The following is a 14,726-nucleotide window of genomic DNA, read 5'->3' as shown; positions in this document are numbered from 1 at the left end:
CCAAGGAATGGGTGTTTTTCTAATCTCCAAATCACTTATAGAACAAGAACATAATGGGAAAAGTGTTTCCAAAAATTGTCCTTACAAGACAGTATGTTGTGAACTAGGAATGGTGGAGGAGGGAAGGTGGGAGAAAAATGAGGGTTGAGGCTACAAGTTTGGCAAGAAATGCACTCACTACCTTATGTATGTAACTGTACTCCCTCTGCATATCACTTGAATGATAAACAGTAAAAATAAGTATAAAAATTGTTCTTACTAAATACAATTGAATTAACTGAGAATACATTGAACTGTTGAATCCACTTTTCTGTCATAACTTTCTAAAACTTACCCCAAATCTTCTATCTCAAGGGACTTGCTTTCTTCCTAAGTCTGTGGTTTGGGAGACACTTGCTGAGGAAACTTGTACTCATGCCGTTCCTTGTGGTTCTCGTGAGACTGCTTGAGAACTGCTTGGTAGGAGTCCACTGGAGGTTTTCCTCCCCCATGTCTGTTTATCTGAGTGCTGCTGGCCTCTGGGTGGACTTCCTTTGTGTGTGCATTTCCTCACAGGGGTGGTGGCTCCTAAGGGCAAGAAGTCGGCTACGGAATGCCTTTCTCTCTGTGTCTCTCGCGTCCTTTCTCTGTCTCTCTTCTACTGAAACTCACATGGAGCCACTTTGACCACAGTGTATCCCTTATATTGGTGTTCCAGGTTGTCCTACACGCTATGTGTTCATGGAAGCAATCTAGAGACTGTGCTCCAGAACAAGGACATGCTAACTTCTACCCGCAATAATTTTATTTTCACCCCACTTAGAATTCTTGCCACTACTCAGTACTCAGAGTTTTTCATTTGCAATCACAGCACGCCACGGTGTAAGCCCAAGATGCTCTGTCACTTTGACGCTTAGCCCCTTCCCACGTGAATGAGACAGACGCAAGCCATTCATCACTGGAACACCAAACATGCTGTTACATTTCTAGAAACACTGCCATTTCATAGAGAAAGTGGCTATACTAACCTGTGGCACTTACAGAATAATTTAAAATATAAAAATTGTGAGATTATTTAAAGTTTGACTACAATTTATCTATCGTCATTCTATTTGCTATATACAAGCCAAGCTGGGTTGTGAAAAAATCTTTGTTTTTGTAAGGTTTAACTTTGAGGGACCGTTTTGTCAAACTGTGTCTCAAAGTTTGGGGGTTATTTTTCAGTAGGAAATAAATGGCACCAAACATAAAAAATCCAATTAAGCATAACAGAACCAATCTCAACAAATATGAAACTTCTTCCAAAGGCCAAGGGCAACAGGCGTGGATGAATAGCCTAGTTTCCCTAGCTTTGGACACTGAACCACACCAACAGCACCATAGAAAATTACTATGTACGGGGTTGAGAATATGCCTAGTGGTAGAGTGCTTGCCTCGTATACGTGACTCCCTGGGTTCGATTCCTCAGCACCACAGATACAGACAAACACAGAAGCAGCTCTGTGGCTCAAGTGGTAGAGAGCTAGCCTTGAGCCAAAGAAGCCAGGGTCAGTGATCAGGCCCCGAGTTAAGACAAGGACATTAAGACAAGGAAGACAGAACCATGAGAAAGAAAACTTGCGGTAACGGAAACATGCTTATAGTTTAGAAGCTAAAATGTCATCGGTAGCACATTTACTTATCAATTCATTTTGTGCTCCCTACCAGCACAAAGATAACTGACAGGTTGAGAATTTCTACTTCATATTTATTGTGGATTTCTGTCCTACTTGTTTACATGGAACAATACTTCTCCCTGTGTGGAATTCTACAGTAACATTATTAAAGTGTTCACAACGTGAAATTTAATCAACAACAATGAGATTAGCCCATTTCTCTACCCTGTGTATCAGCTGGGGTGACTTGACCCTGACAACTGGCTTATTCCTTCACACGTCTGAAGGCAAAATCAGGTTTCTACTACAGCCATTGGGTGAATCAACATTACTTTGAAATTGGTTGTTTTTCTGAGTTCTTCAAGGGACTCCATTCTAAGAATCTGACAATATTTATAACTCGTTTTGTGTTATACAGTTGCCACGGGAATTCCTTCTTTACCTACCTACACTTATGTATCATGCAGGATGAAAATGTGCACATCCAATCCTCCAAATGTGAACAGCTGTCAAAGGAAATGGGTGTCCTCAAAGAGGAGTTACGGCTCATGAGAAGCGCATATGAGTCACAGACAGAAGAATTTGCAAAGCTGACTCATAAACTATACAGGGAAAAACTTCAGACCAAGCGATACAAAGAAATCTCTAAGGTAGAACAGTGCAAAACCTTTGTGACTCCTTACATGTACTGTTTATGTTACAAAAGTCTATTAATCCAGCACTTTATTTCACTTCTGTTTGATGGAATGTTTTAAAATAAAACAACTACATAATAACCTAAAGTTTTATTTGAAATTTACCTTTTCTCATTTCCTAAAATGTACACAGGCTGTGTTGTTTTGTGATGAAATCTTACATTTTTTCTTTGAGAGGTTTAACTATAAATGGGCCACTTGGTTGAGATATATCCCAAAGTGGGCTTTTGCTTTCTTGATAGAATAGATAGAGCACCACACATGAAGCATACAATCAAACATAAGGGAAATGTCCAAACCAATTCTAAACAGTGTTAACATTCTACCGATGGCATGATCACCAGGTAGTTGGCCTTGTTTTCCTGGTTGGGGATGACTAAGAACACAAACAGCCCCACAGAAAAGTCATATCCCAGCAGAGCCTGGAGTTCCGCAAAGGACTAGCCAAATGGGTGCAAGTGTGGAAGCTCCATTTGCCCAATGGATCGCTCCAATGTGGCATTTTGGGATCCTAGTTGCTTCTCTCCAAAGTCTCATAGTTAACAAGATCCCTACAGCTTCAGAAAAGAAAAGGATTCGCTTAAAGGATAGTTAGGTTTGAGACAGATGAAGTACAATAGGAGGGGTGACATTGGTCACGATTTTTGTACTTATAAATTGATAGCCTGAATTGAAGCCCCCTTGTACAAATACATAAAGAATATTTTTTTAAATGAAGGGGAAAAGTCACATTAAATGAGGCTGTGAATTGCGGTTTTGATTCATTACGCTTGTAATTGTTAGCATAGTTATTTTTATACTAGTTATCTATTCCTTTTCCTCTACATACTGGCTTTAAGATAGCTGGAAGATTATGGGTTTCTATTCATGTTTATTGTGCATTCCCGTCCCATTTGTTTACCTAGAACAATCCACCTCTTAATGTGGAGTTTCAGTGCAACATTAATGTGTTTCCATTTGGAATTGAATCAGTAGTGAAGTCAGCCCATTTCTCTACACTCTGCATTGTATGGGATGACTGTGTCACCAAAAGCCTTGCTCTACATGTCTGGGTGACAGCAGCCATTGAAGGAATCCACATGTGGGCTTCTTCACAGTGTAGTGTAGTGGTGAGATTCTGAAGGCAAACTTCCCAATGAGAGGAAGTTTTCTTGCTGTTTCTAAACTTTTTCTAATTTAATGTTTGAAATAAAACAGTAAATTCATCACATTCTGTTCACTAGAGAGCATTCTCAAAGGCTAGGTCCTATTCAGATAAAGTAAAATTATAGGAGGAATGCCCCCATATATATATATATATACATATATGTATAAATATGTGTATATATATATAGAGAGAGAGAGAGTCAAGCTTGAGAATCATCTCACCAATCAAACCCTATTGCAAAGGAAATCACTTCTTCACAACTTCGTGCTCTTGAAAAGGTACAATTATTTACTTGTTTGGCTTAGAATTCTCCCTGCTTTGTGGCAAGAATCAGACAATTACAAAATCATGTAATTGAATCCAGTCCATTTTGTTCAAAACCATGCGTAGATTATATCACTAAACTTCTATACTGGGACATGTCATACATAGTTACTTGCCAAAAGTCATCATTTTCTGGCATGAAATTCAGATTTACATTAAAAACACTTGAAGATTAGAATACGGCTTATAATTTTAGACAGCATAGATTGCACTCTCTTTAAGTGGAATTGGAATTCTAAGGTTGGAATTAGAGTCATTCTATAAAGAAAAAAAACAAGAAAACTAGGAGACAGAAGTGCAAGACCAAGCACAAGTGTTTTATGACAAAGCTGATCGATGGAGGGAATGTACTTTAACCTTGTAGTCATTTGAAATGAGTTGACTTTCTGCGTAATTCAGGGGAGCATATTCTAAGTATCTTACTATACTCATGATTGATCTGTGTAAGCTTGCCTTTCTTTACCAACCTGTGCTGATGACCATGCAGGTTTCTGCTGCCTCAGAGAATCTGCAGATGGGCAAATATCAACAGCTGCAAGAAGAAAATAATTTCCTCAAAGAGCAGTTACAGTCCCTGCAAAGCAAAAACGATTCACTGGCTGAGGAGAATACAAAGCTGAAGGAAGACCAAAAACATCTTACTGAGAGTTGCAAGTGTACCATAGCTATGACAGAACAGTACAGAATATTCCTCACACAAAAAACGGAAAGCGAAATAAGTGAACAAGCAGAAAAAGTGTCCAACTTTATACAGGTGAATATGTTTATTTCTAATATGCTTAAACATTTATTGGAAGGTATATTTTGGACTTACACATTGTTTCATGTACTTTATTAGAAGTAAATTATATAATGTTTCTATCTTACATATTACATCATATTCTATATATTCTACATTATTCCCACATTGTAAGTACATTTATATTCAATAACATTCTTTTTATTAAAAATTACTTCATGGGCTGGGGATATGGCCTAGTGGCAAGAGCGCTTCCCTGGTATACATGAAGCCCTTGGTTCGATTCCCCAGCACCACATATACAGAAAATGGCCAGAAGTGGCGCTGTGGCTCAAGTGGCAGAGTGCTAGCCTTGAGCAAAAAGGAAGCCAGGGACAGTGCTCAGGCCCTGAGCTCAAGGCCCAGGACTGGCAAAAAAAAAAAAAAAAATTACTTCATGTTTGAAATCTAGTTGCCATAAAATTAAATTCTTAGAAAACAATAATTCATACAGATTATAACATGCAAGCCAGGCACCTGTGGCTCACGCCTGTAACTAATAGTAGCTACTCGTGAAACTGAGATCTGAGGACTGCAGTTCAAATCCAGCCCAGACAGGAAAGTCTATTGAGACTCCTCTCCAGTTAACCTCCAGAAAACCATAAGTGAAGCTGCGGCTCAAAGTGGTCAAGTAGTACCCTGAGTAGAAAAATTCAGGGACAATGCCCAGGCACTGAGATCAAGCTCCACAATGGACAACCGTCAAAAATAAAACAAATTGGAACATGCTCATAGACTTTCATTCAGGTCAGGTTTTCTTTCTCAAATTTGATTGGTCTTGTTCTATTTTATTAAGTTTTATCCATACTCTTGTACACCTGCTGTAGTACTTACTTCATGTCCTCCCCAAGAGAAAACTGCACTTAGGTATTTAGTATTTAGATTAAATGCAGGGGATAATGATGAGAAGTACTGTAAATTCAAGCACCGGCTTTCCCATATCTCATAGTGTTCTACACCACGGAGAGAATATAGGAACTTGTTCAAGAAATATTGATTGAAAAATGACTCTTCAATTTTCTTTAGGAGCAGAACAGAGCTCGAGCATATCAGGACGCTGTTTGGACATCGACAGTGCAAGCACAACTATCTAAAATCTCCCAGCTATCAAATAAATTACAGGAGTAAGTTTAGAGTCACAGAAAATAAACAAAACTTATTAAGTAGACTGTAAAACATAGTGTTATGCCTAGATTTCCGGTCCCCAAAGACCACCAAGGAGCCGATACCGATGCAAATGCACAAGAGGCTTTATTGCAAGCTGGAGCCTGGACTCTCAACCGTCACCGACACAGCGGATCTGGATTGAGAGTCCCGACCCTCAGATAGGCAGGGTTTGTACTGTGATTACAACAGGGGCCGGATATTTCCAACTTGGCAGATACTTGATTGGATGGTATTTAGCAAGCACGTCTTGTCCTATTTCTACTGGCTCTCTACCCTATCACTTAACCTATTTTGGCTTTGATAATGGGAACTGGCCTTGATATCAGAAACTGACAGTAGGTGGTCACATAGCACTGATAGAGTGGGTTAGTGCAGCGGGTAGAGCAAATCACACATGGGTTAAGCAAGCCGCTTACAGAAGCAGAATTTGGCAGTCAGGCTGACCTAGTACCAACTTTATTTAAACAATTGCCACCATGTTTTCCCATTACCACTAAGCAAGCTTCAGCGGGCTAAAACAATCCAGTACTCAATCATAAGTAAACCAACCCAACAGTTTCCATGGCCTTTCTACTCTTAGTATGTTATTTCGATAGTCTATGACTAGGATCGTTTTTGACTGTCCATTACCATGGTTGCTACCTAGGTAGAGAGGGGAACAGGGCTCCCTATATTTTTAAATGTCAAACTACAAAATAGTCTCGCGGGTGGGGGTGCAGCCCTCTAGCACGGAGTCATCCCCAGGGTTTAGAAGCTGTTATAATTTTAGCAGTAAAGCTTATATTTAGTCACGCGGGTTCTGAGGTCAGCCCTTACATTCCCTCCTCTTCTACTGCTTACTGGGGGGGGCCAGTCATGCCCTCATTATCCTACATTTTTATGGCTTTCCTGTCCAGGGGCTGATATGGAGACCTCAGCACTCTTAGCTGTACCGCGCTGACACGATCTCTTAGAAATGCAGTGAGCCTCTTAAGAGTACAAAGACCAGTAGAGACCAGGTCTGCAAAACAACAAACTTCTTGTCAAATGGTATTTCCACGTTTGGGTCAGTGACCTCACAGTATATATCTAAAACCAAACAACTACTAAACATGAAAAGGTCTACAATAGACCTATCAGAGGATCACCATAGCTCCAAAGCTATGTACACATCATATAAGAACAGGATAAGCAAAAACAACCCCAAGAGAAGGACACAGGTGGAGTCTATTGTTGATGTCGCCTTTGAAGTTTTAGGTGAATTTCCTTTGGCGTACCCTATATGGTTACTTTATGTGATTTTAGTACACTGGGTATGGTTTGTATATATGCCTACCTGATCTAGGGAAGAGAAAGAAAAACGAGGGTGTACGATATCACAAGAAATGGACTCACTGGCCTTGTCAATACAACTTAATTTATTGACACCTTAATAACATTTAATTTAAAAAAGAATACAAGGACCAACCATTAAGATGACTATTACCAACCTCCAAGGTCCTGCTACCGAGGTTTTTAACAATGTCAGCCAAAGGGACCCGTTACACAAAGACTCATCCCATCCCATGCTTTCCTGGTGTTTCTCTGCTCATTCCCGTATGCTTAACCCCAAGACAGCCTTCCTCTCCAAAGAAACCTGTCCTGTTTGGGAGGACCACTTCTGCCAGGGAGTTGGTCAGCGTCTCAGTGGGTGCATGCGTTCACCGATGTCCAAACCCACTTGAGTGGTGAGGAGTTGGTGGATGGCTCCGATGGCTGTCAGGCTGTACTTGATCTGAACCCCAATGGGATGGGAGGGGGTGGGGCAGCCACAGGCAGCAGTGGCTCCCACAGAATGTCACACCTCCTGCTGGACTGCTGCAACTTTCTGCTTAGCCTGGTTCAAGAAGCTTACCCTAAGGCCTGGCTAGTGAACCCCCTAATATAGTCCTGGTTGCCTTTCGGCAAATGCTGGTTGGACAGTTTAGCTACTGCTTCACAACCAAGCCTGGTGCCTAAAGGAGGAGGCGCGGGAACATTGCTTCCTAGGGTGTGATGGCGAACAGGGTGGTGGAGGAGGGCTGGCCAGTGTTCACCAGTCTCAAGGGCTAATTTGGTTAAGCTCTCTTTTCCTCTCTACCTGACTTGAAGTTTGGGGGTGGTAGGCACAATGTAATTTCCTAATAATCCCCAATGACTTACCTAATAGCTGCCTTACCTAAGTGAGGAAAGGAGGGGCCATTGTCTGAGCCTATGGCTACTGGGAGTCCAAACCTGGGAATTATCTCCTCTAGAAGCTTCTTCTGTACTCTCTGTGCTGTTTCCCACTTGGTTAGGAAAGCTTCCATCCATCCTGAAACAGTGACTAGAAAAGCTAGCAGGTACTTTCTATCTCAGTAAATCACCTCCCTGTAGGCTCCTGGCACCGTTCCTCTTGCCCTCTTTCTCTTGGCGGCTACTCCGCCAGCCGCATTTGTGGTCTGGCATGGCACGCTGCTGCTGCTAATATTCCTTCTAATGCCTGGAGCTGCCTGTCCCACAAATGCTACATGAATCGTTGTCAATTTTCCTCAGCCTCTAGATCTATGGAAGCGGAAGGACGGTAAGCACAAGCAGCCTTTGAAGGCTGCTGGAGACTCACCCACTGCCTGTCTAACTTGCCCACCTTAGACAAATTGATTGCGCGCTTTCCGGTGGCCCGGAGCCCCCCAGAAGAGCCTGGTGATAAACCTTTGGCCACTCCCTCCCTGCCAGGAATTCAGGTGGAAGAGGACATCTAGTGCCTGAGGCTTCTTTGAGAAGGGAGGGTGGAAGTGGGAGGAGAGCAGGGGGGAAGGGGGCTCCCTACTTTATCCTTCCTCATCTTTTAAAGGGAGCTGATGGGTGAAGATCATTCCTCTTCTGTAACTTCTTCAGGCCTGCTCAGGGGCGTTGACCTGACCTAGCCAGGAACCTATCACCTTAGTCTACTTTAGCGAGAGGCTGCAGGATTAGATGTCCAGTTTACAAGCTTTCCTCCAAACTGGAAATCACATTCAACTTTTAACTTCTAACAACGTTATAGACTTTTGGGGCTACAGCAGTGTCGCCTTTTAACATTTCAGTTTGCAAAAGCGTTTTCCTGACTGGCTGGGGAAACAGATCTCTGATAACCTAACAATGCCTAAATTACCTTAGTAGGCATCAGGTAGGTCTCGGGAAGGACACCATCTCAGGTCCACAAGCTTCCTTCCTGAACAGATGTGCGAGCTCAGAATTCTCACTGCCGCTCAGGGCTTTGAGCAGATGCAGGGGTTGGGATTTTAAGCTATCCCTTCATTAGACAATCTTAGCTTTACTACCCACTATCACAGAGGACTGGCAAGTTCCTCCAGGACCTCCTGGCTCTGATGAACTTGTGAAGGCCAAGCACACATGACTCTAGGATCTGACACCCTCGCTGCCATCCAGGCAGTGGCTTCCTGCCTCTGGATGCTCCATCTCTTTCGTCCCAGCCTTTTCCATGCTGAGGTCAATGCACCTTTGACATTTCTCTTGATCCGTCGCTGGACTTGGACTCAGGACCTGAGTGCTGTCCCTCAGCTCTTCAGTTCTAGGCTAGCACCCTACCACTTTAAGCTCCACACAACTCTGTTCTCAGCACTCTGCTGGCTCAATACAGATGAAGACTCTCACAGGGACCTTTCTCTGCCTGGGCTGGCTTTGAACCACAGTTTTCAGATCAATGAATCTTACAAAAGTCCTCTTACTCCAATTAAAGCAACAAGATGGTCCACACAGAAGTAGCTTTTAAGCATCATCTTAACTGGAACTTGGTAAGGGCCAAAGTTACATTTGATAAACTTGTAAGAATCATCTGTCCTTGACTGTAGTTCTACCTGGAAATTTATAAAACCAGCAAGGCAAATTGGAATAGCAAATTAAACAATCATTTTGGCAGCCTAAATTATTTCTTTTGTCCAATTGCAATGAAACATTTAGGACAACTTTATTTTCCAATCTCATATCTAGAAATCCATCTTGATCTCTAAACTCTTTTAGTAACCTCTGCTTTAATATTTACATTTTAGCTTTCAGTTGTATTTGAAGAACTCTGAAATCTAGAGGCACTGGCCACAGTCTGTTCCCTCCGGGTGGCTGCTTTAAAGGGGTCATTTGTTTCCCTGCGGTCTGCGTTATTGCCTAGAACACCTCTGAACTCAAATGACAGTTTTCCCTCCATGCAAGAATTACACATTCCAGAATGACAAACAAGAATCCAGACTTGGTATCTTTGTCCCCTTTTTTAAGACACATCCAAATTGCAACATAGCCTAGAAGTCAAATTACATTGTCCAGATAAACTTTGAACTGTCTTCTGAAAACTTTTTTTTAATGTTCAAACCTCCCAAGGAGCAGTTATAGACTTCAATAGCATCATCACAACACCTATTTTATCATCAGGATGTTATGTCCACCTGTAAGGAAAAGATACGGGACAAGGAAAAGCCTCCATTTGCCCATCCTACTCCTTGGGGCTGGGAGAATTGCCTCTGTGCCAGCTTACGCTTTTCCACCATGTGTGGACTCCCCCAGGGCCTGGCCCACCCCATGGACTGGCTAAGCTGCCCCTTTGCCACATCACCCTCACTCCTGAGGATAGGCTTGCAGGCCTGGCCTAAGGGTTTCTGCCTTTTTTTCCATCTCTCCCTGAGAAACCCAAGCAATTTTTTTAACAGGGATAAACATTAATATCCAAATTTCTGACATTTAGCCCTGAATATTAACAGCAGAGGAAAATAAATTTCACATTTCCAATGTCTTTTGCTAAAGAAAATAACTTGATTACATGTTAAATAGCCTTATGCATTAAGATACCAGACTTAAAACTGCAAATTAAAGAATCCTTAGATACCTTTTAACTGTTTGTATTAAACTATGCACTAATCCTTTAAAACATTTGGTAAGGCCCGAACTTGATGAGCTTTGAACGTCAACTCACCCATTCTTACATTATACTGACAGTTTTCATCTGGAACATGTTCACACTCACACCTGCACACACATACACATGCAAAAGATCTTAAAGCGAGCAAAATAAATGTCGGCCATACTTTTTCCAGTGGCAAGAGGTATTTATGCCAATCTTACTCTTGCAATAACCAAGATTTAAGACAAAACTTAACAAATGATTTTAGCATTCTCCGGTCTCATTTACCAGGGCTTTCTAGTTTTAGCAAGACATTTTAGTGCACTAAGTACTTTTCTGCTGAGGAAAGCTGGTTGGGGGTTCCCTGGGCTAAGACTCAGCCCACCCAGTCCTTGACTCTAGTCTGAGCCCAGTTTTAACTAGAGCATTGTACAGATCAATTGGCCTTTAAATACCTTCAGTTGGAAGAAAATGGCTACTTGAAGCTGATCTCTCTTCCCCTTGGTCTTTCAGACTTGGGGGGACCTGGGGAGGCTGTTTGGAACTCTATACCAGCAGAGACCAGGTGTCTCTTGGAAACTGTTCCTGAGGAGGTAAAAAGGGCATTAACTAGGAAGGGAATTTTCCAGCAAATCCTGCCAGACCAGGATGTAGAACAAAAAGTGATTGGTTTCCCATTTGTTACTTCTATACTCAAGTCGTGTGCCTGGCTTTTCATGTCCTTGAAATTGTCTGTCAGAAGAGAAAGGGAGTCTTCTGAGTCTGTCCCATCTTATGTGAGTTTCAGAAAAGTAGATACAAACAGCCAGAAGCAAACACCAAAGAGACGCACCAAAGGCACAAAGCAGATTTTCAGTGAACGAATTCCTTCTGCCCAGAGGAGGAAGAAGTGAATAGGGATTGTTGGCCTTAGGCTGCTGCGCCCCAGGAGCAGCCCGTTTCCTTCCTACTGACTATACTAAGTGAGGAGGGGACTTTGTTCCCCACTAAGGAGGGGGCCTGGTCTTCCAAGATGACCCACCTACATGTCTGCTTAAGTCTTATGACAACCTTACAGAATATTAGTTACTGGTTATTAAGGACGCCAAAACAGACAAGAAAAACAAGTGTCACACTCTGGTTCGAGGGTCCTGGGATCTTGGGGTTCTGGGAAGAGTCCTCCAAGCTGTTATGCCTAAGATTTCCAGTCCCCAAGGACCACCAAGGAGCCGATACCGATGCAAACGCACAAGAGTCATTATTGCAGGTGGAGCCTGGACTCTCAACCATCACCAAGCTGATCTGGATTGAAAGCCCGGACCCTCAGATAGGCGGGGTTTTTATTGTGATTACAACAGGGGCAGGGTATTTACAACTTGGCAGATACTTATTGGATGGCATTTAGCAAGCAAGTCTTGTCCTATTTCTATTGGCTCTCTACCCTATCAGTTAACCTATTTTGGCTTTGGTAATGGGAACTGGCCTTGATATGAGGAACTGACAGCAGGTGGTCACGTAGCACTGATACAGTGGGTTAGTGCAGGGGGTAGAGCAAGTCACAAATGGGTTAAGCAAGCCGTTTACAGAAGCAGAATTTTGCAGTCAGGCTGACCCATTATCAACTTTATTTTAACAATTACCACCATGTTTTCCCAAGCTTGAGCAGGCGAAAACAATCCAGTACTCAGTCATGAGTAAACCAACCCAACAGTTTCCATGGCATTTCTACTCTTAGTATGGTTGTTTCGATAGTCTATGACTAGGATCGTTTTTGACTGTCCATTACCATGGTTGCTACCTAGGTACAGGGGGGAACAAGGGCTCCCTATATTTTTAAATGTCAAACTACAAAATAGTCTCATGGGTGGGGGTGCAGCCCTCTAGCATAGAGTCATCCCCAGGGTTTAGGAGCTGTTATACTTTTAGCAGTAAAACTTATATTTAGTCACCCGGGTTCTGAGGTCAGCCCTTACAATAGTTTTGATATGACAGACTCATGAGATTACTAGGAAGAGGAACCTAACTGAACAAACCAACTTTGGAAAATACTATGAATACATTAATTTTCTCCTAACTTATTAGAATAGAACAGTTTCTCCTCTTGGTTTACTTTGGGGCTTTATTGGTTGCTGCTCTGTTTTTCTTCCTATTCTCAGTGGCCTTCCCCCTTCATTTTCAGAGAAGTCATTGTCTTTCTAATTAGCACAGTTGTTTGTATACAATTACTTGTCAGTATTCCTTCAACAGAAAATTTCAAGCTCACTTGTGTTTTTTGGGACATTGCACCATCAGTGCAAAGATGTAGCACTTCTGCTGAAGGCACAGTCTATCTGTCTTCCCTGACTGTGATACTTGAATTCACAACTGAGAGTGCCCGGAGACAAAATGCCCTTCAAAGTTATACAGGGAAAGACTGGGAATTTCAATTCTCAACACCGTAAATGGAATTCCTTCCTTTGTTTCTGTGAAGGGGGCAATGTCTTTGACAACAGAATTGCATACTGTGTGCCAATTGCCAAAAGGCTACTTTAGTTCTTTGGATCACCGGCTCTGCGATCTTCTCCATTGGAACTGCTGCCTTGTATTCCTCTAGCCAAAGTTTGATATCTTAAGGACGATAAACACAGTGCAAACAAGCACTTGCAAATGTCTCGGTTGCATATTTATAATCTCTGACCTGCTTTACTGAATGCCAGTAATCTAAGTTTATTATTCGTAGTTTAAACACCTACTTAAGGAGAATCATATGTTGTTTCACTGAACTTATGCTTGATAAAGTGTCCACATATGATAATACAGAGATGATTTTACATAGATAGTAATACTTACATGAGGAATCCTCTAAGTAGAGCCCTACCAGAGGGCAGCAGTGACAACTGTGGAGCCAGACATCCCTGACAATCACTTGTCTCCTCCCTACAGTGTTGGAATTAACTTGCCAGGAATGAGTGTGTGTGTGTGTGTGATTATTTAGAATAAATTACAATTTTACACGTTATACAGTTGGCATTCATTAACCAATGTGTATTTCAAGATACTGTTTCAAGGAACTTAAGTTTGGTCTTAAGGCTAATTTTAAAAGTTAGTGTTTGCACCTTTTTTCTTAAAGCCATAAGTCCTTTGGGTCTAACTCAGGGAAAGATGGATTCCTGGATGTTTGCCTTTTGCAGATGTGAAAGAAAGATTAAGAGACTGGAGGATGAAAATTGTAAGCTTCATCTAAGAGTTCATCTGTGTCAAACATCGTCTGAAACTTTTACTACCAGGAATAGCTTAAACAACCCTACTGAGAGAAATTCTCAGAGTTTTCTGGGACCTCGGACGCATTTTTCAGCAAGAGAAGACTATGCGGATTTGAGCCCAAGACTAAGATCTGCATTTGAGAAGGTGGACGCCTTCCTGAGAAAACTTTAGGTTAGTTACAGTATCTTTTTCATTTTGGATTTCAGACTTCAGACACGTTCTGTCTTTGATTTGATGAATTATTGAGAAGTACAGTTGACTTATTTGTGCCATACAAATATGACAATAATCTGTTTTAAAAAGCAGCACAAGTCAACAAATGTGTCCCATTTCAAGTGATGCTCATTTCCTAATAATTCGATTCGATACATGTATTTAAACTAAAAATGTTTCAACTATCTTTAAAAAGTATAATTAAATGAGATATTTGAGAATAAATGTGACTTTCTATAAATAAAGTTATCATGTGTTACCATACCATACCAGAGCAAGAAAAGTAAGTTCACACACACACACATACACACACACACACACACACACACACACACACACACACAGTTTTCTGTTCTTGGTGCATTGCAAAAGTTTTGGAGGCAATACTTGAAAAATAAGTTGACTATAATTAAAACAAGCTTTAAATTAATATGTTATTTGAAAAGCCCCTTTCATTATAGGAATTATTTGTTTTGCTATCATCGTCTTACTGTGTCCTTGCCTAATAGAATAGCCTAATGTATGGATTAAGATTGGTATGTGAGTTTCTTAACAACAGTTTGCTATAGAATAATCAGTTCCTTGACTAAAGTAACTCTATGAATATTATCTGCATATGTGTTTTTTCTTTAATCACATGCATATATCTAAATACATAAATCATTGTTCTACATTCACT

At 41.4% G+C, this 14,726-nt stretch overlaps 1 protein-coding gene across 1 annotated transcript in view; it reads left to right on the top strand.

The window, feature by feature from the left end:
- The window catches only part of LOC125344857 (ankyrin repeat domain-containing protein 26-like), a 38,473-nt gene extending 24,468 nt beyond the window's left edge, over positions 1 to 14,005 (top strand). The window contains exons 12-15 of the mRNA XM_048337169.1: positions 2,102 to 2,284; positions 4,288 to 4,554; positions 5,605 to 5,702; positions 13,762 to 14,005. Of these exons, the coding sequence (XP_048193126.1) occupies positions 2,102 to 2,284; positions 4,288 to 4,554; positions 5,605 to 5,702; positions 13,762 to 14,005 (792 nt within the window). The remainder of the gene's footprint in view (positions 1 to 2,101; positions 2,285 to 4,287; positions 4,555 to 5,604; positions 5,703 to 13,761) is intronic.
- The last annotated feature ends 721 nt before the right edge of the window (positions 14,006 to 14,726 follow it).

The sequence above is a fragment of the Perognathus longimembris genome, unplaced genomic scaffold (assembly GCF_023159225.1).
Source record: "Perognathus longimembris pacificus isolate PPM17 unplaced genomic scaffold, ASM2315922v1 HiC_scaffold_4562, whole genome shotgun sequence".
In the NCBI taxonomy this organism is placed as follows: domain Eukaryota; kingdom Metazoa; phylum Chordata; class Mammalia; order Rodentia; family Heteromyidae; genus Perognathus; species Perognathus longimembris.
Note: the sequence above shows the minus strand (reverse complement) of the source record. Positions and strands in the feature narration are given on the sequence as shown.